At 33.9% G+C, this 22,170-nt stretch overlaps 1 protein-coding gene and 1 long non-coding RNA gene across 7 annotated transcripts in view; one reads left to right on the forward strand and one right to left on the reverse strand.

Annotated features, from left to right (window-relative positions):
• LOC136036007 (uncharacterized) overlaps nt 1–19,682 on the forward strand; it is a 70,265-nt gene extending 50,583 nt beyond the window's left edge. For 3 of the 4 annotated variants that reach the window (XR_010619606.1, XR_010619599.1, XR_010619600.1), the window contains exons 2-3: nt 7,265–7,455; nt 19,299–19,470. This is a non-coding gene — a long non-coding RNA (uncharacterized LOC136036007). Of the gene's footprint in view, nt 1–7,264; nt 7,456–19,298; nt 19,471–19,560 lie in introns of those variants that run through there. The other variant, XR_010619602.1, reaches the window with a different exon arrangement.
• Nucleotides 1–22,170, reverse strand: part of LOC136035983 (protein O-mannosyl-transferase Tmtc2-like) — a 213,087-nt gene that overhangs the window by 160,342 nt on the left and 30,575 nt on the right. For all 3 annotated transcript variants that reach the window (XM_065717905.1, XM_065717889.1, XM_065717895.1), the window contains exon 3: nt 19,567–19,717. In XM_065717905.1, coding sequence (XP_065573977.1) covers nt 19,567–19,717 — 151 coding nt within the window. The remainder of the gene's footprint in view (nt 1–19,566; nt 19,718–22,170) is intronic.

Here is a 22,170-nt window from a genome sequence, read left to right on the forward strand (position 1 = left end):
ACATATGATAGGAATTTACGGTTTACCTTAAAAATTGAAATTGCAAATATAATCTCATTCCTAGATGTTCTAATTAGTCGTAACTTAGATGAGCTCAATTTTACTTTTTACAGAAAACCAACGCAAAACAATAAATATTTACATTTTGAATCAAACCACCCCCCACAAGTTAAAAGAGATGTCGTAATATCTCTCGTCGATCGTGCCCTAAACGTTTGACCTGATTCCTACATCGCATCTGAACTAGATTTAATCAGGGACATACTTTTTGGAAATGGGTATCCTCTTTTATTTATTAATAATACAAGTAACCGTAGATTGAAAAGACACTCCCATATAATCAACGGTAATTTACCATGTGAGAATCCTGATAAGCCCCAAACATGATCTACCTCCCATATATCCCAAAAATCACTAGAAATCTTAAAAAAGTATGCACACAAATAATCTGTATGTTGTGTTTATCAATAATTTTAAAATCATAAATCTCCTAAATTCTGGTAAATATAAAACTCCACTTACTCGCCAAATAAGTGTCTATCAAATACCATGTGACTGTGGCAAATTCTATGTAGGGAAAACCCACAAGAATTTCGAGAAACGCCTACAACAGCATAAGGATGATATCACCAAAGCTCTGAATTCTAATATTACTTTTGTTTCTTTTGATTCTGCTTTAAGCAGCCATTTTTTTGAAAATCCGCCATTATTAGCAAAGATCTAGGCATAAAGCAAGTAGTTCGAGAAGCAATTGAAATCAGACTTAAGATTAATAATAATATTTCCTTAAATAGGAATTTAGGAGAGTATTCACTAAATGCTCTATACACAAATTTAATTACAAATGGCCATACGAATTATTATAAAAAACCAATAGATATTAGCACAGAACCCGTCACAAAGAGACCTATGAGATCGGCAGCGAAAAAAGCTAGGCTGGCATTAAAAACGTGTTTTTTAAATCATTCTCTATCACTTCAATGAATTGCCTCGTTTCATAACAATTTATTTATCAGTCCTGGTTGAACTTCGCCGAGGAAAGGATGCTAGGACTGTTTTGAAAAATTGTTCATTTTAGTTTTATCGGTTTTATCCTCTTGTAAGTTGTTTTTTCTTATTTGTATTGCTGAGGATGGCCCTTGGACATAGGGCCGAAATATTCATTCTAATTTGTTTCCCACTCTCTTGAGAAATTGCCTATTGTTCTTCTTGTTTTTGGTGTTTGTGATGAAAAGGCAGTGTGGTCTTCGTCGCTATTTACGTCTCCCTTTTCATATACGGAATAATTTCTGTTCGTTTTAAGTTTTAATGTCGCTGCTTACTAGTAGTTATGAAAACTTTTTTTTAATTTAATTTTAGAACATTTTTTAATTAATGTTGTTTTGATTTTGGCTCACCGCACATGAATAATTAAAACGAAATTCGGCTATTATTTTTTTTTTTTGCTCAAGGGCTTTCTCGTAGTTTTGATCGGTCGATTTTGATAAGATAAAGGAGGGTAAAGGAGGAGGCTCAGTTACTCTCCATTTTTTGGTTACTTAAAAAGACAAGTAGAACTTTTTTATTAGACAAACGTTTTTATTAACAATAAATATACGTAGATTGCGTATAAACTTACGTAACGAATTTCTATATTTGTAATTTTTCATTAGATTTATGAGTGGGTTCTCCCCCTTGTCAATACATCGCTCTTTAACCTAAGGCTTGAGTTTTCGTCCCAGTTCTTTAAGAATGGCCCCTGAATCACGAAAGCGTTAGAATAAATAGTTGAAGTTACTAAAAATACTTTAGCGGAAAGAGCGAAGTATTGTGGATGAATAGACCCTTTTATATTCTTAATAATTTCTGTTCGTTTTATGTTTCAATGCTGCTCCTTACTAAAAGCTAAATTTTTTTTTCTTTATTTTCTCTTTGTTATTTTTTAAATAATGCTGAAAAATTATGCGTCCCCTTCTTGAAAAGATACTCTCACGTAAACCCCTCCTCCTCAACGCGAAAAAGTCCCCCTGGAAACGTCTGTATGCTTCCCAATAACCATTACTATATGTAAAAATGTAAAAAATGTCAAAGTTTGTAACTTACAGCCCCTCCCCTGGGGGCCGCGGGGGATTAAGTCGTCCAACAAAACATAGTTATTAGGTTTTTCGACTATGCTGAACAAAATGGTTATCTCAAAATATTGGCCCGGTGACTTTGGGAAAAAATGAGGATGGGAAAAAATGAGGTGGATCAAAGTTTTTTTTGATAACTTAAAAAAGCACTAGAACTTTTAATTTCCGTTAAAATGAGCTCACTCACATCATTTTAAGACCACTGGTTCAATACGGTAACCCCTGGAAAAAAAAACAACAAATAAACACGCATGTGTCTTCTGGCAAAAATACAAAATTCCACATTTTTGAGGATATGAGCTTGAAACTTCTATAGTAGGGTTCTCAGATACGGTCAATCTGATCGTTTAGATTCTATGAATTTTAGGGGGTGTTAACCCCTATTTTCTAAAATAAAGCAAATTTTCTCAGGCTCGTAATTTTGATGGGTAAATTAAACCTAAAGAAACTTATATATTTGAAATGAGCATAAAAATTAAATTCCTTTGATCTAACTATCGGTATCAAAATTTTATTTTTTAGAGTTTCAGTTATTATTGACCGGATCACTCCTTACTACAGTTCGTTATCACGAACTGTTTGAAAAGCTCTTTTGAAATTAATAAAAATACTTTAGCGTAAACAGTGAGGTATTGACGAGGGGAAGAATCTCATATACGTAATAATTTATGTTCGTTCTAAGTTTTAATGTTACTCCTTACTTTCAGTTGAAAAACCTTGTTTTTTTTTAATTTATTTGGTGATCGTTTTTAGATAATTATAGGATATCCTGCGCCCTCTTCGTAGAAATTACCTTCCCCCATGAAAATTCTTCCATAGAAAGATCCTCCCATGTAACCCAAAACTTCCAAGTCCCCCCGCCAGGAAAATCCCCCCTCAAAACATCTGTATACTTGCCAATAACAAATGCTATGTGTAAACAATGGGCAAAGGTCATAGCTTGAAGCCCTTCTCTCGGGAACTGTGGGGGATTAAGTCGTCCTCAAAGACAAAGTTAATAGATATTCCATCTATGCTAAGTAAAATGTTAACTTTATTTGAAATGTTTCTTGATCCGTTAACTTTGGGAAATAATAAGCGCGGGAGGGGGCCTAGTTGCCCTTCAATTTTTGGTCACTTCAAAATAGCATTAGAACGTTTAATTCCCGTTAAAATGAGCCCTCTCTCAACATTTTATGTCAATGTGATCATCCCTGGATCTTTCTTCTGGCAAAAACTACAAAATTCTACATTTGCGCAGATAGGAGCTTCAAATCTCTACAACAGGGTTCTCTGATGCGCTGAATCTGATTGTATGATTTTCATTAAGATTATATCCCTTTTAGGGAGTTTTTCCCCCTTTTTCCAAAATAAGGTGAATTTTCTCAGGCTCGTAACTCTTAATGTGGCTTTTCACCCACATGGCTGAAAAGACTCTCTTTGAGACTCTTACTAAGCTACTCGAGACGATAAATGCCTCCTAGATATTATTAGATAAAAATAATAAGGTTTTTTTAACTGAAAGTAAGGAGCTACATCAAAACTTAAAACGAACAGAAATTACTCCGTGTGTGAAAGGGGATGTTGCCTCCTCAACGCCCCGCTCTTTGCGCTAAAATTTGACTCTTTCTCTCAACTCTACTTTTTAAAATAGTAAGAAACTTTAGCGTAAAGAGCGAGGCGTTGAGGAGGGAACAACCCCTTTCATATTCGGAGTAATTTCTGCTTGTTTTAAGCTTTGATGTCGCTCCATACTTTCAGTTTAAAAATCTTGTTTTTTTATTTAATTTCTGAACGTTTTTGAGTTAATCCATGTTTTGATTTCAGCTCTCCACTGATGAATAATTAAAACGAAATTTGCATATTTATTTTTTTTGGCTAAATGGCTTTCTCATAGTTTTGATCGAACAATTTTGGGAAAAAAGGAGATGGGGAGGAGGCCCAGTTGCCCACCAATTGTTTGGTTACCTAAAATGCAACTAGAACTTTTAGTTTTTTACGAACGTTTTCATTAGTAAAAGATATACGTAGCTTACGAATTAGCTTACGTAACGAACCTCTATATTTGTATGTTTTTATTGCGTATATGAGGGGGTTCGCCCACTCGTCAATACCTCGCTCTTTACAGTAAAGCTAAAATGTGAACCACAAAGGCCATAGAATAAATAGTTGAAATTACTAAAAATACTTTAGCGTAAAGAGTGAGGTATTAGGAGGAGGTGACCCCCTTATATGCGTAATATTTTCTGTTTGTTTTATGTTTTAATGCTGCTCCTTACTTTCAGTTGAAAAAACTTTTTCATATTTATCTTTTCATTGTTTTTAAATAATACTAGAAAATCCTGCGCCCCCTTCATGGAAATTTTCTTCCCCCATGACAAATTCCTCCATAGACAGTTTCCCTCGCATAACCCCCTCTTCTCAACCCCTCCTCCCAACCGAAACATCACCCTGGAAACGTCTGTACACTTCCCAATAACCACTACTATTTGCAAACACTCGTCAAGGTTTTTAACTTGCAGCCCCTCCCACGGGGACTGTGCGGGAGTAAGTCATCCCCAAAGACATAATTACAAGGTTTTTCGACTATGCTGAACAAAATGGCTATCTAAGAATTTTAATCCGCCGACTTTGGGAAAAATTGAGCGTGGGACGTTCCTAGGTGCCTTCCAATCTTTTGCTACTTAAAAAGGGCACTAGAACTTTTCATTTCCGTTCGAATGAGCCCTCTCGCAAAATTCTAGGACCACTGGGCTGATACGATCACCCTGGAAAACAAAACAAATAAACACGCATCCTTGATGTGTCTTCTGACAAAAAATACAAAATTCCACATTTTTGAAAATGGGAGCTTGAAGCTTCTTCAGTAGAGGTCTCTGAATCTCATGGTGTAATTTTCGTTAAGATTCTTTGGCTTTTAGGGGTTGTTTCCCCCTATTTTATAAAATAACACGAATTTTCTCTGGCTCGTAACTTTTGATGGGTAAAACTAAACTTAATGAAACTTATATATTTAGAATCAGCGTAAAAATGCAATTCAATTGATGTAACTATTGGTATCACAATAATATTTTTTTAGAGTTTCGGTTACTATTGAGCCGGGTCGCTCCTTACTACAATTCGTTACCACGAACTGTTTGAAAGATAAAAGAAAATCCTAAAGAAAAAGGCAAATGCTAAAATTTTATTTTATAACTCAAATCGATGAATATCAGCCAGCCTGTTAAATTGTATGATTGAATTACAAGTAAGAATAGAAGGGCGTAATCCTACAATAACTTAGCTACCCATTCCCAGCTCCTTATCACTAAGGATATTGAAAGTTTGGCACCAAATAGTGCTAAATTACTAGAATTGAAATTGCATGCGCCAAACAAAGCAAAAATCTATGGGCTGTTATAGGCCTTAATATATGATATTAATCTATAATATTATTAAATCTATTTAATAATATTAATATATATTAATATATTTAATAATATTAAAATCTATAGGCTGTTATATATAGTCCTTAATAGTACTTGCACCCACTATATTTTAATGGTTATGAATCTTAAGGGGGTGGGGTTCAGCATAAAAAATCTGATTCTTTTGATGTATCTATTGGTGTCAAAACTCCGTTTTTTAGAGTTTCGATTACTATTTAGCCGGGTCGCTCCTTACTTGCAGTTCATTTCCACGAACTGTTTGATACATAAAAATGTACAGTCCTTCGCAATAAAACATAACTTTAAGATATTATTAAAATATGATATTCTTATATATGTAGGTGATAAACTTATTAAATTGTATTTTAAAAACTTGCATTTTATTGAGTATCATTACCCTTGAAGATTTTGTGTAAACAAAATTACTAAGTTTTAGCCTGCCTAAAATAACACCTTCGCTTGTTTTTTATTTATACTTGAAGTAGGAAAAATGTAGTTAAAGTCTTAGGGTCTCAGCTGCCAGACTGGCAAGCAATAAGTCAACCTAGAGACACCTGATCTCGCTGTTCTCTATGCTGAACCGTTGGCGGGAGCCTTACGTTTAGAACGTCAAGGTCCGGTCTAAATATATGAAAATTTGTATTTTTATATCGTAAGTTCCTTTTTTTCATAAATATATTTTTTACGCGAAGCAAGTAGCATGATGACAAAGGTCCTTTAAAAATTTAGCTCCAGTATGTTAAGTGTATCATCAAAAAAAAAAATTAATGAAAAAAAAAGAGAGAGAGAGAGAGAGAGAGAGAGAGAGAGAGAGAGAGAGAGAGAGAGAGAGAGAGAGAGAGAGAGAGAGAGAGAGAGAGAGAGAGAGAGAGAGAGAGAGAGAGAGAGAGAGAGAGAGAGAGAGAGAGAGAGAGAGAGAGAGAGAGAGAGTAAACCATGTGACATTAAAAAAGACAAAGGTCCTTTGAAAATTTAGCTCCAGTATATCAAGTATATCATCCAAAACAAAATAAATGAAAACAGTCACATAGTCGGTGACGAATTTGGAGAGTAGCTGGTAGAAAATTTGCTTTAGAACTCAAATAATAATTTATTACCGTAAAACATTTTCAAACTAAGAACTAACAATCAATAAATGCCAAAGGCAAGAAATATCTTAGAAAGTTTCTAAGAATATTGAACAAAATTTGCATTTATTAGTTTTCGTTTGTAAAAGCAAGCTGGAAACTTCACATATAAAGTGCTAGCATTCTTGTAAAAACTCTTATATTCGCAGAGAAAATCAAGTTTTAAAGAAAGTTTTAATGTTGACTTTCTTTCTTTTTTTTTCTATAGCATCAATAATTCTGAAATTTTTCTTGACAAGTACGGGAAGGAAAGCTATAAATAAAGGTAGAATTCAGATCAATTATCATGATAGCACACATGATTTAAAATTAACCGATTTTTATTGTTAAATTAACCTTTATTTACCGATTATTATTAACCGCTGTTTTTTTGTTGTTTTTTTTTTCATTGTGTATCTACCCTAAAAATGTAAAAGAGATCTACCTAAAAGGTAGATCTCAGATCAATTATCATGATAGCACAAATAATTTAAAATTAACCTATTTTTATTATGTTCCTGGTGTTTTTTTGTTTTTTTTTTATTGTGTGTTTTGTTGCATTACGATATCAGTAGTGTGTTCTGTAAATACGATCATACTAATGGTAACTATTTTCCAATTATGATTCCTTTTTCTTTAGATATATCCTAAAACTGAGACTGAATAACAGTGGCAAGGATATCAGTTTAATTGATCTGGTGGAAAGTTAAGCAACCAAACTTCATGTACCTTAGCAATTTTGGCATAAACAATGAGATCAAACTTTCAGTGGTCGTAGTGATGATAGTCATTGTAAGAGGTCAAAGTGAAAGAATTCCTTCAGATTTAAAGGTCTGAATTAAATTTTGTTTTAACTAGTCAATGTGAATTAGTCAACTAGTCAATTAGTCAGTGTGAAAGAAAGAAAATCTTCAGATTTAAAGGTCTGAATTAAATTTGTGGCAAATCACAGTCATGATGATTACCATGTTAAGGATTGTAAACTAAGTCATATTTTGTTTTTATTAGTCAATGTGAATTAGTCAACTAGTCAATTAGTCAATGTGAAAGAAAGAATTCCTTCAGATTTAAAGGCCTGAATTAAATTTGTGGCAAATCACAATCATGATTACCATGTTAAAGATCGTAAACTAAGCCACATTTTGTTTTATCTAATCAATGTGAATTAGTCAACTAGTCAATTAGTCAATGTGAAAGAAAGAATTCCTTTAGATTTAAAAGCCTGAATTAAACTTGTGGCAAATCACAATCATGATTACCATGTTAAAGATCGTAAACTAAGTCACATTTTGTTTTAACTAATCAATGTGAATTAGTCAACTAGTCAATTAGTCAATGTGAAAGAAAGAGTTCCTTCAGATTTAAAGGCCTGAATTAAACTTGTTGCAAATCACAAACATGATTACCATGTTAAAGATCATAAACTAAGTCATATTTTGTCTTAACTAATGAAGAACAAGAAAAAAGAAAAATGCCCTATCAAAAGTTGGCGCTGATCTATATTACTGGTTGGCGTAAATACGTTCTGAGACCGTATTGGCTATGCATGACGAATGAAAACAAAAAAGAAAATAATAAATGAAAAGAGAAAAATTAAATAGGTGAAAAACGAGGATTTTGTCAGCCAGTTGCAAAATATGAAGATGAAAATCAAGCAAATATTTCGACGAGGACCTCCGCCAAGTCGTCCTCAGTGCTAAAAAAAAAAAAAAAAAAAATAAGAAAAAGGGAAAAAAAACAACAACAAAATCTAACCTTCTGAAGTGAACTCTATGAGAGGAGGAAAGATACTTTTCTCCTATTTTCTCCTCTTTGAGTGTCTTTTCTCTTCTCGTGGAGTTCACTTAAGAAGGTTAGATTTTGTTGTTGTTTTTTCTTTGTTTTTTTCCTCTTTCTTATTTTTTTTAGCACTGAGGACGACTTGGCGGAGGTCCTTGTCGAAATATTTGCTTCATTTTCATCTTCATATTTTGCTAATGGCTGACAAAATCCTCGTTTTCACCTATTTGATTTTTCTCTTTTCATTTATTAGTTCCTTTCTTGTTTTCATACGTCATTACTGGTTGGGTCAATACAAAATTTGCAGCTAAATTTTAAATCGAATTTGTGAACAGAATAAAAATTTAAATGAATCATTTAGCGTCAGATAGATTTTTGAAGAAAAAAAAATAAACAGTGGAAAAAAGTGAAAAAGAAAATTTTTGATTATATGACACCGATATTCTGGTGGCTAACATATTTAGAGTTTTGCTGAGTTTACTGGTATAGGATGTGTGATGTGTTGTGAACTGCTGTATTGGGTTTGAAACAATAGGCATTTTATATTTAAAAATAGGTTTCGTGAGATTAGCCTCTAAAAAATATGCATATTTTATTCATTTACCATTTCCTTTAGTGCTGGTTGATCTTATCATTTCTACAGCAATGTTTGATTTATCATTTCGATTGTTAATCTCAATGAGAATTCTTCATGAAGAAGATGCTGATAAAGGTCTCTGAATTGCTTTCATACTTTTAGCTTCATGTTTCCATCCTTGGCTTGTCGTGGCATTCTAGGTTTTTTAGTAGTTTAAGAGGTTATGTCCATAAATGTCGGTTCGATAATCCGTAATGACTCTTGAATCCATTGACTTTCTTATTCCCTAAAAGCACCAGGCATTTCTGGTTCGGACTTGAAGGCTGAAAGCAAATTTCTGTTTTTACCCACGAATGCTCCTCTCCATGATGATTGTGAAGTGTGCTTCAGGCACTGCTTTCATATCGTACAGCCAGGGCGTCGGTAGTACATGGTCGGACCTGAAGGCGTCAGATATAGTGACATTGAACGCAAGCGATTGATTTTTAGCTCTCTTTTGGATAGTAGTATTCCTGATACATTCTGATCGCATCATCTTCAAAATATGTTTCACACATTTATGGAAAACACCCAAGCCTCAAGCTTCCAAGGCGTTCAATGGCTAAGTTTGGTCGCCAGAAAATCTACCCGAATACCTAAATTTTGTCAATAATACACAGTTCGGCAATATAGTAAATTTGTGTTTTGTTCATATTTATTTCTTCTGATGTAGGAAAATAGCGAAGACTTAAAACAGCTTTTAAGCTCCCGAATTTTCTCCTGCTTGATCTGGCTGCTCAGTTTGGCTGAGCAGCCCAGTTTGACAGTTTGGGCTGAGCAGTTTGCTACTCAGCTGTGTCTTGTTTGGTTGTCACAGATGTTACACAAATAAGGGATATTCTTTTTAGTTTTGAACTCTCTTTTAAGAGCTTCTTTAAATATCAAAATGATAATAGACTTTCTCTTTGCAAGGGAGGATAAAATTCTTCTTCCATGCGTCGCTTATGATTTATCACTGAAGTAACTGGGTTAAAGCTTTAGATATAGTCGTCCAAGTGTCTCAATCTTACAACATGTTTATCCCTGTTTAAGTTAACTCGAACTATGACTTTTTTTTTTTAGGTTATTTCATAAGAAAAAACAGATTACCTAAATTACCGTTTCATTACCTCAAGGTATAAACGTTCAAATTTAGTGAATGCTATAAAACATTCACATTTAACAACTGCTAGAAATTTTTGCCATCAATAAAGCCTCTATATACTTCAAAGTTCCCTCAAAACTTCTATCACAAATCAAGGATATAACATCTCACAAACAACGTAAATAGGTCAGTGGCTCTGTCAACGAGACCAAATCAAGAAGAATTTCATCCCTCCCGCTTGCCCAACTGGGAACAGATGTTGACCAATTTTCAGGCTTACTTTCGAATTTCTTTGAAATTCCTATGAGAACTTATCAATAAGGAAATCAGAATGGCAGAAGCTTTCCAATCAGAATATGCAACAGAAAGCAGATCGAAGGAAACGAAGCATATACTTTTAACCAAGGGCTTTTGAATGAACTCTGATGAGGTTCCTTTTTGGGAATGTATTACTGATTAGATTTAATAAGGTGTCCCATAAAAAAAAGTCTATTTAGAAAATTTATCTCGGTCGAAGAAAAAAAAAGCCTTTCTGTTATTCTAGAACAGACGAAAAAATCTTAGTCGTTAGAATTTAAACTTTTGCATCTTAATACCGGATATACTTTGATTACTATGAATCTTAAATAATTAGGATGTGTATTTGGATACTGTACTTTCAATTTTGAATACAGTGCTCATAAATTTCATCAAGTAGCCTTTGCAATAGAGGCTCTGAATCATATCTTGTCCTAATCATCAATGGTTCCTCCTTCCCCTGTCACATGATATGAAATAATGTCCTTTGAAATGTACCCAGAGTGTGTCCACACCCCGAATTAGGGATTCGAACTAAAGTTGACTTGGCCAAAGTCAAGTCGATTCTAGCTCTGACAGGGTCCAAATGATGGGAATTTGCTGCTTTGTCAGCATGATAAAATGTTTTACGATAAAAAATAATATTATCTGTCTAAAAAAAAATATCCGAATAAAAAAAAACGCATATAAAATTTGTTGGTGTGTTTTACAAAGGATCAGAACCGGAGTAAGTGTAACGGTTCGGAACTGTCAAAATTAGCAAAGGCTTTAATTAGTTTCGTGGTAATATCTAGTGAACATATGCTGCACTTTTTATGCTCTTGATTTTTGTCTCAATAGTTCGATAGTAATCGAAACTTTAAAAAACAAAATTTTGATACCAATAGATGCATCAAAAGAATCGAATTTAAATACTTATTTTCAATATATACGTTTCATCAAGTTTGATGGTTTGACCCTTCCCCCTGCCATTATTTTTGTGCAACTCGTAAAAATGGAACGAAAATGTATATAAAGACATTTTTGACACGTTTTATAGTCCCCCCCCCTTCCTCGAACAAAAATCCTGGTAAAGGCCTTGATTTCTATGGCTGTTTCTGTTGAATTTCTGTTGAATCAAAGTCCATGTCTAAGAGATCTGAGTGTAGGCTAATTGACTTACAAGCACAACCTATTTCACGTCTAGAACCATTTGGGTAGGGTTTAGAGAAACTGAAACCAAAAACCTGATAACAACAAACCAAAACCAAAAGACTAAAATCATATCCCTTGCTTAAGAAATCTGAATGTTGGCTTATCAAACAGTCCGTGGTAACGAACTGTAGTAAGGAGTGACCCGGCTCAATAGTAACCGAAACTCTGAAAAACGGAATTTTTATACCGATACATACATCAATGGAATTGAATTATATTGCTGATTTTAAATGTATAAGTTTCATCAAGTTTAGTCTTACCAATCAAAGTTGAGAGCCTGAGAAACTTTGCCTTACTTTAGGAAAATGATGAAACACCCCTTAAAAGTCGTAGAATCTAAATGAAAATTACACCATCAGAATCAGCGTATCAGAGAACCTTACTGTAGAGGTCTCAAGCTCTGTAAGAGATTTCGAGCTCCTCCCTTTTATATACAGAATAATTTTGTTCGTTTTAAGTTTTACTGTCGCTCCTTACTTTCACTTAAAAAAACTTTTTTTTATTTAATTGGCTCAAAAGCGTAACTTGTTTCCTGTCTATGAGCACTTGGATAATTTATAGTCATTCCTTATTTTGGTTTAGAATAAACCGTAAAGTTTACAGTCAGAGTATTACCCCTATAATTTAGCATTATTGTTCTATATTGTATGTGCTATCAAATCCTGCTAAAAGCCACATGCAAGGAATATACTTGTTTTGTATTTTCATAAAAAAAAATTTTCATTTTGGTGATAAGGACTTGTTAAACAGCCGGACTTGTCCGGCTCAATAGTAATCGAAACTCTAAAAAACGGAATTTTGATACCAATAGATGCATCAAAAGAATTAGATTTTAATGCTGATCCTATATACAAAAATGTGGAATTTTGAATTTTTTGCCAGAAGAAAGCTCACGGATGCGTGTTTAATTGTTGTTGTTTTTTTGTTTTGTTTTTCCAGGGGTGATCGTGTCGACCCAGTGTTCCTAAAATGTCGCGTGAGGGTATCTTTCTAACGAAAATTAAAATTTCTAGTACCCTTTTCAAGTGACCAAAAAATTAGAGGGTGACTAGGCCCCCCCTCCCACGCTCATTTTTTCCAAAGTTACTGGATCAAAATATGAGATAGCTATTTTATTCAGCATAGTCAAAAAATCTAATAGCGTAGTCTATTCAGCATAGTCAGCATATTCAAATCAGCATAAAATCTATTCAGCATAGTCAAAAAATCTAATAGTCATCTTTGAGGATGATTTCGTCCCCAAAGTCCCAGGGGAAATACAGTAGGAGAGTTTATTTTTCAGGATCTTTCCATGGAGGAATTTATCATGGGGAAAGAGAATTTCCATGAAGGGGGCGCTGGATGTTCAGGTATTATTTAAAAACAATGAGAAACTAAATAATAAAAAAACTTTTTTTCAACTGGAAGTAAGGAGTAACATTAAAACTTAAGACGAACAGACATTATTACGTATATGAGGGGGTTCGTGCCCTCCTCAATGTGGGGTTCAGTGGGGCTCCTCATCTCTTTACGCTAAAGTATTTTTTTTGTTTTAAAAAGTAGATTTGTGAGAAAGAGTCAAACTTTAACGTAAGAGCGGGGCGTTGAGGAGGGGACAACCCCTTTCATATACGGAATAATTTCTATTCTTTATTAATAAAAGTTATTTATTCTAATTAAATTGCCTTTGTGATTCAGGGGTTATCCTTAAAGAATTAGAATAAAATTCGAACTTAGGTGTAAACATCGAAATATTGACGAGGGGGCGAACGCCCTCATATACGTAATAGAAATATACGAATATAGAAGTTCGATACGTAAGTTAATTTGCAAGGTACGTATATTTATCACTAAAAAACTAAAGTGGCCTTTTTAAGTAACCGAAAAAATTGGAAGGCAACTAGGCCCCCTCCCCACCCTTTATTTTCAAAATCGTCCAATCAAAACTTTGAGAAGGCCATTTAGCCAAAAAAAAGCAAAAATTAATATGCAAGTGCCAGTTCAATTATTCATGTACGATGAGCCAAAATCAAAACCTGCATTAATTTAAAAACTTTCAGAAATTAAATAAAAAAAACAAGTTGTTTTTTACTGAAAGTAATGAGTGACATTGAAACTCAAAACGAATAGAAATTGTTCCGCATATGAAAGGGGCTGCCCCCTCCTCAACGCCCCGTTCTTTACGCTAAAGTTTGACTCTTTGTCACAGTTCTAATTTTAACACAATAAAAAACTTTACCGTAAAGAGCGAGGTGTTTAGGAGGGGCCAATCCCTTTCATATACAGAATAATTTCTGTTCATTTTAAGTTTTAATGTCGCTACTTACTTTGAGTTAAATTGAATCATATGACTAACACAGGTCATGATAAGAATGCCTATGGTCAGACCCATTGTAATAGGGAATTCGAGCTTAAGCAAATTTAATCTAGGGATTCCGTCTATTTGTCTAAAAAACAGCAACAACAACAAACTTAAACATTCGAAAGATTTATCTAAAATCTTTTTTTATTTTTAAAAGCTTTCTTTATTTAAAAAACCTTTTAATATTTATTTTAAATAAGATTTTTTTTTAAATACTTATTCAGAATTTTATTTCAAAGTAAAGATATGTTTATTTATTTAATAGCTTCATTCTCCTTTCTCTGTTTTGCTATTTTTTGCCAATCTGTGCCATTTATGTAATCAAACAAAAAAAAACTAGTTTTTTTAACTGAAAGTAAGGAACGACATTAAAACTTAAAACGAACAGAAAGTACTCCGTATATGAAAGGGGCAGTTCCCTTCTCAACACCTCGCTCTTTGCGCTAAAGTTTGACTCTTTCTCTTAACTCTAATTTTTAAAACAGTAAAAACTTTAGCGTAAAGAGCGGGGCGTTAAGGAGGGAACATACTCGTATGTTTTTATTACTTATATGATTGGATTAACCCACTCGTCAATACCTCTCTCTTTACATTAATGCTTAAATTTTGTCCCAATTCCTTGAGAATGACCCCTGAATCACAAACGTCGTAGAATAAATAGTTGAAATTACTAAAAATAATTTAACGTAAAGAGTGAGATATTAGGAGGAGGTGAACCCCTTATATGCGTAATATTTTCTGTTCGTTTTAAGTTTTAATGCTGCTCCTTACTTTCACTTGAACAAAATTTTTCATGTTTATTTTTTCATTGTTTTACAAAATAATGCAAGAAAATCCTGCGCTGCCTTCATGGAAATTTTCTTCCCCCATGACAAATTCCTCCATGGAAAGTTTCTTCCACATAACCGCCTCTTCTCAACCCCTCCTCCCAACCAAAAAATCCCCCTGAAAACGTCTGTACACTTCCCAATAACCATTACTATATGTAAGCACTGGGCAAAGTTTGTAACTTGCAGCCCAACCCACGGGAACTGTGGGGGAGTAAGTCGTCCCCAAAGACATAGCTATGAGGTTTTCTGACTATGCTGAATAAAATGGCTATCTCATAATTTTGATCCGACGACTTTGGGAGAAAAATGAGCGTGGGAGGGGGCCTAGATGCCTTCCAATTTTTTGGTCACTTAAAAAGGGCGGTAGAACTTTTTATTTCCGTTCGAATGAGCCCTCTCACAAAATTCTAGGACCACTGGGTCGATTCTATCACCTCTGAAAAAAAAAAAAAAAAAAAAAAAAAAAAAAAACACGCATCCGTGATCTGTCTTCTGGCAAAAAATACAAAAGTCCAAATTTTTATAGATGGGAGCTTTAGACTTGTACAGTGGGGTTTTCTTATACGCTGAATCTGATGGTGTGATTTTGTTAAGACTCTATGACTTTTAGGGGGTGTTTCCCCCTATTTTCTAAAATAAGGTAAATTTTCCCAGGCTCGGAACTTTTGATGGGTAAGATTAAACTTGGTGAAACTTATATATTTAAAATCAAAATTAAAATGCAATTCTTTTGATGTAGCTATTGGTATCAAAATTCCGTTTTTTAGACATTTGGTTACTATTGAGCCGGGTCGCTCCTTACTACAGTTAGTTACCACGAACTGTTTGATTTCTATTATTTGTGGCATAAGCTATTTTTTTTATTATTCTCTAAAAAAAAGTAATAGACTAGTTTATTTATTTTAGTAATAATGCTAAAAATCCAAATGAAATCAAAATTACAGTAAAATCTCAAAACCATAAAGGGTACTGGTTTTTTCTATAGCTATTCACTTCTTTTATAGCGGCCATCTTACATCAGCCATCTTCCCTTTTTTTCTTTTTTTTTTGACAAGAGAGATTGATGTTTGATATTTATTTTATTTATTTTTATTATATCAATTATATTTCATTTCTTCCTCTTTTTTTAGTTATTTAGATGAATTGACCGATATTGATTGTTGTTGTTTTTTTTTAATAGAGTTTAATTCAACTCAATATGAAATATAAGTTTCTTTCATTTTGTTTTTTGTGTATCGTTTGTGTTTCTTCTCATTTCTTGTGTATGTGTTAATTTTTTTATAAGCTTGTTTTTTTTTCGTTTTTTTAATTTTGTTCCCTTGAAATAATGGACTACAGATGTGAGATTGAAATACTCAGACTTTTATTAATCTTTGATTAAGACGTTTTTTTGTCCTTCCAAATTCGCTATTTTATTGAAAGTTTTACCGGTTCTACGTATTAATACTAATTAGTATTAATACTAAGAGCAAGTTAAATACTAAATTAATTAATTTAGTAATTACTTAATTAATTAATTAATTAATTAAATAATAATAATTAAAATACTAAATGAATTAGTATTAATACTAATAATACTAATAATTAGTATTAATACTAATTGCATGTCATTTCAAAATAAAAGGTTAAAGATCTAATGGCCATTTTAAGTAATCACACCCAAGGAAAGTACCAAATTCTATGCTTTTGGCGTTTAAATTAGCTGTTTTGGCCCAAACAGTACCAAGGTACACAGTATAAGTATATATAAAGAGTACCAAAAAGTTTGTTGAAGAATAAGGCACATCATAGCGCGCTGACTGGGAAGCTCCCAGTACGTCACAGCAATAATTTCAGCTGCTTCTTGGCATTAAGTCAGATCCCGGCATAGGCAATGTGCTAAATATTTGTCATTGCGCGAGGAGGCTGAGTTATGAAGAGAGGTCTATACTGATATATGCCAAAAAAAATTAATGGGTAGTAGGCTATAAGGCTGCTCGCTACTGCTCAGATATACTTATACTAAAGTCAAGATGTTATTGAGCAAACATTCTGGGAACTTTTGAAAGTGTATTTATGCAGCATTGCAGTCTTAAAGGGCAGACGGATGTGCCGCATACTGTTTACATCTAGACACATATGCAGTCCAAAAAACGAACTGACTGTGGGCTGTTAATCAAAAAAGAAAAGAAAAAAAGACTACAGGCTATTCCACATTGGGGTATTGACAGAGAACGAGATGCATAGCATAAGGCGTCAGTCTCTCAGTCTCCCCACGGACTGTGGGGGGTCATTTTACAACCAAAGACATAGTTATTTTATATGTTAACTATGTTTAATAAAATTGTTGTCTCAAAATTTTGATCTCGATAGCTTTATTAAATAGATGGACATGGGAGGAGGGCCAGTTGCCCTCCAGTCTTTTTTATCATTTAGAAAGGACAGTAGAACTTCTAATTTCCGTTCGAATGCACCCTCTCCCAACCTTTCAGGACCAATGTTTCAATACCATCACGCCTGGGGGGAAAAAATAAACACGCATCCGTTATCTTTCTTCTGATTAAATAAAAAAAAACAAGTTATTTTAACTGAAAGTAAGGAGCGACATTAAAACTTAAAACGAACAGAAATTACTCCATGTATGAAAGGGGCTGTTCCTTCCTCAACGTCCCGCTCTTTACGCTAAAGTTTTACTCTTTCTCTCAATCCTACTTTATTAAACAGTAAATAACTTTAATGTAAAGAGCGGGACGTTGAGGGAGTAACAGCCCCTTTCAAACACAAGAAAAGTAAAACTTTAGCGTAAAGAGCGGGACGTTGAGGGAGAAACAGCACCTTTCATACATAGAGTAATTTCTGTTCGTTGTAAGTTTTAATGTCGCTCCTATTTTCAGTTAAAAACTTTTTTTTTCATTCAATTTCTGAACGTTTTGAATTAATATATTTTTGTATGGTCAGCCCCAAAGACATAGTTATTACGTTTTTCGACTATGTTGAACAAAATGGCTATCTCAAAATTTTGATCCGTTGACTTTGGGAAAAAATGAGCGTGGGAGGGGGCCTAGGTGCCCTCCAATTTTTTTGGTCACTTAAAAAGGGCACTAGAACTTTTAATTTTCGTTAGAAAGAGCCCTCTCGCGAAATTCTAGGACCACTTGGTCGATACGATCACCCCTGTGGAAAAAAACAAACAAACAAACAAATAAACCGGCACCCATGATCGGTCTTCTGGCAAAAAATACTAAGTTCTACATTTTTGTAGATAAGAGCTTGAAACTTCTACAGCAGGGTTCACTTACACGCGGAATGCGATGATGTGATTTTCACTAAGATCGTATAACTTTTAGGGAGTGTTTCTCCCTATTTTCCAAAACAATGGAAAATTTCTCAGGCTCGTAACTTTTGATGAGTATAACTAAAGGTGATGAAACCTATATATATTTAAATTAGCATAAAAATCCGATTCCTTTGATATATGTATTAGTATCAAAATTCTGGTTTTTAGAGTTTCGTTTACTATTGAGCCGGGTCGCTCCTTACTACAGTTCCTTACCACGAACTGTTTGACAAAAACAGGGATATTCCAAATTTTTGCATGAAGGAGCTTGAAACTTCTGCAGTGGGGTTCTCAGGGTCACTGAATCTGATGGTGTGATGTTCATCAATTTTATTAGAATTTCTTTAGTTTTAGGGGCTGTTTCTCCCCTTTTTAAAAAATCAGGCAAATTTTCTCGGGCTCTTAACATTTGATGGGTAACATTAAACTTGATAAATTCTATATCTTTGTAATCAGCATAAACTTTCATTTGAACGAGCCCTCTCCTCAGTTTCTACGAGTTTTGGTTCGACACAGTCATCCCTGGTGAAAGAAACGCATGTTTTCGATATTCTTATTAAGAAAAACACTAATATACAAAATTTGGGTAAATAGGGAGCTAAAATGTCCTCACTAGATTCCCACGACATGTTTAATATCATCTAGAGAGCACCCTTTCCAGCTTCCTTTTCTTGTCAAATCTCCTTTAACTAAAAAGTTTATTCTTTACTATGAATAATTTGATCGACAATACCCATTGTTTTTCAAATCATGCACCACTTTCCAGGAAGTACCTAATTTAATTAATGGTGGATCTTTTTAGCGTTCCCGTAAGGGAATAGATGTTGATTGCTGTTCTTTTTTGTCTTTTATATTGTTTATAAAATCTAGGTATATCATCTAGGTATTACCCTTTCCAGCCACTTTTCTTGTCAAATCTGTTTTAACTAAAAATTTTATTCTTTACCATGAACAATTTGATTTTCATAGACAATACACATTGTTTTTCAAATTATAAACCACGTTCCAGAAAGTACCTAATCTAATTGATTGCTGTTCTGATATTGATTGATTAATTGATTGTTCTAATAGTTGATTGTTGGATTGATTGTTGATGTTGTTGATTGTTGTTCTTTTTGTCTTTTATATTGATTAAAATCTTGTTGTCAATCAAGATCGTAGCTGCAGATTTTTATTTTTTATTTTTTTTTTTTATTTATTTTTTTTTTTTTTTACAGGAGCAATCGACAAGCCACAAGAGAGGGGCCGGATAAATATGCTGTTCTGTCAAAATCTGTTCTGTATCTAATTTTGAACGTTTTCTTTGGGATATCGAGTTTTCTAGGTAGCCCTGCCCAGCGTCACGCCAACAACCACACCCAACTTTTCAATACATTATTTAATAGTTAATTATAATTATTATTTAATATTTATATAATTATAATTTATATAAGTATTACTTGTTATTTACTATTTATAATCTAATTATTTAAATCACAGGATTACCAGTGGATTGGATGAGATGCAAAAATCAAACTTGCAAAATATGTGCCAATGTCGTCACGAAGCACTTTACGTGCCAATATTGCAACCAGGGCTGTCGCAACAGAATGAAGAAGTATATTCCCCAAATGGAATGGAAATGGTGAAAGGCCAACTGAAAGAAAATATAAGAATTTTAAGTCCCAGTCAATAACACTATAATAAATTGTAACTGCTGACACTCCTCTATAAAAATAAATAAATTTAATTTCAATATACAGTTTTCAATGTGTGAATTTTCTGGGAAGGAAACAAAAATTGGTAAAATTGGTGCAAACAGTATTACTGGCTTTCATATAAAGTGAATATACCACTCGATGCCTTTTTTTATGCTCTTTACAAATATAATAATCGCTTCTACCGCAAATTCAGATTTAAGCACTTTTTGACCTCTTGACCTCTTAAAAATGACCTATATATGGGTCATTACAAATCTGTAATAGTTTAAAACAAATTCAGGCTATATATTTGCACATCAGGGGGGTAGGGGTAAAGCATAGCATATATTAAATACGTAAACTAACCATTACTGTATTTTTTTTTTATGTGTTTGTGCTGTTGCACTGGTGATTTCTCTTCTTATTAAAATTCGATGTGCACAAACACATAAAAAAAAAATAATACAGCAATGGTCAGTTTACGTATTTAATATAAGCTATGCTTTACCCCCACCTCTCTGATGTGCAAATATATAGCCCAAATTTGTTTCTAAACTATTACAGATTTTTTATACCCCATATTTAGGTCATTTTTAAGAGGTTAAAAAGTGCTTAAATCTGAATTTGCGTTAGAAGCGATTATTATATTTGTAAAGAGCATAAAAAAAGGCATCGAGCGGTATATTCACTTTAAATGAAAGCCAGTAATACTGTTTGCACCAATTTTACCAATGTAACAATTTTTCTGGATTTGTTGTGGAAAATCCTGCTTGTGCAGCATCGTAGTGGTGTCAAAGTGGATCTTTAACGAGTTTGCCCCACAAGAATCGGGCCTTCAAACGGTGCTGCAGGGTGACCTTCACGAGTTGTGCCCCTCGAGGAAATTACAGCCTACTAATCCTCTCTGCATTGTACTGTCTTCTGATTAATGGGTGAATATTCTGGGTTCAGTTTCATTTGGTGGACCTTTTTGGCTGAAAAACCTTTTCCCAGCTAATTTTTTATTTTGGGCTGCCCCTTCCCCCCTATTATTGCATAATATTTGTTGGCATAAATATATAATGAGTTGGGGGTAACAAGCTTGAGATTTTTCGTGCACGATGTCGACTATTGTTAATAGAAGGGCATCGCTAAGAATAGAAAAACCAATATGGTTTTGACCAATTGGTTTTGATCAATATGGTCCCAGGAATTGGATTATAAAGAAAATGAAAGGCTCTCATAATAACCGCGTAGACCAGAATATTCACAGAAATCAAGGGGGATTAAATATCTGTTCAAAATTTTTAATACATTTTTCAAAGTACTTTTCCCCCTCCCCCTCGCGAAAACATAACCCCCCAAACAAAGGTCCTGAATACAGCCCTGGGGGTTACAAATCTATTTCTATCTCACCCTCCCCTTGTCTCTTTCTTAGAACTAATTCTGTATTTATCTTAAGGCTCTAATAGAGCTGGGATGTAGTGGCTATAAAATGTGCATTTGAGGTATCTCCTTCCATCCCACCCAAACCAAACTTTTTTTAAAGTCAAAAAAAAAATTCACTGTCTTAGGTAAATTCAAACGTTTGCATATAAGGACTTTAAACCTCTAAAATGGAGTTCTATGATTGCTTTGTAGATACGGAGGGAGGGAGATGCCTCAAAGAGTGCATTTTAATACTAAAACATCTTAACTCTCAATGGTCTTTCAGATAAATACAGAGTTAGTTCTAAAGATGAGACTAAGGAGGATGGAGGTAGAAATTGATATATAATCCCCAGGGCCATTTGGAACTTTTTTTTGGTGAGGGAATTCTTTTTTCAGGGGGGATAAAAATTTTAAAAATTCAAAAAATACGAAATTGATATTTAATCCCTCTTGATTTCTGGGATATTTCTGTTATGTTCTGTTTTTACGAAAGTAAAGAGCAACATTAAACCCCACAATGAGCAGAAATTATTCTATATAAGATGGGACTGCCCCTTCCTCATCCCCAGGTCACAGAAACTTCGGAAGGCGCTCATTCGATCAGAAATTGTTGTAATCCTTCTTTTTACAAGTCAAAAGTGATTTGAGACCAACCAGCGGTGGAGGAGGGTTACTTTTCGTTGGGGAAAGGGTAAATTCCAGCTCCTGTTTTTTTATATATTTTTTCCTGAAAAATATATTTGCGCCATTATGACCAACAGATTATTATGAAACTCGAAAGTAAGTTTTGACATCCATTTCCTGCGATAGATTAAATTTCTAAAACAATCTTTTCATCAAATGAAAGCAAAGAGCTAGAGTTAGAACCTGAAAATTCCCCCTTGGTGTAAGCCCCCGGCGTATTTCCCCGAAAAATACACCCCACAAAAAAATTCCCACCACCGAAAATTTCCCCTGCGGGAATTCCCCAATTGGAAAATTTCTATCCGCATTCTCCCTT

Source organism: Artemia franciscana, chromosome 2 (genome assembly GCF_032884065.1).
Source record: "Artemia franciscana chromosome 2, ASM3288406v1, whole genome shotgun sequence".
Classification (NCBI taxonomy): domain Eukaryota; kingdom Metazoa; phylum Arthropoda; class Branchiopoda; order Anostraca; family Artemiidae; genus Artemia; species Artemia franciscana.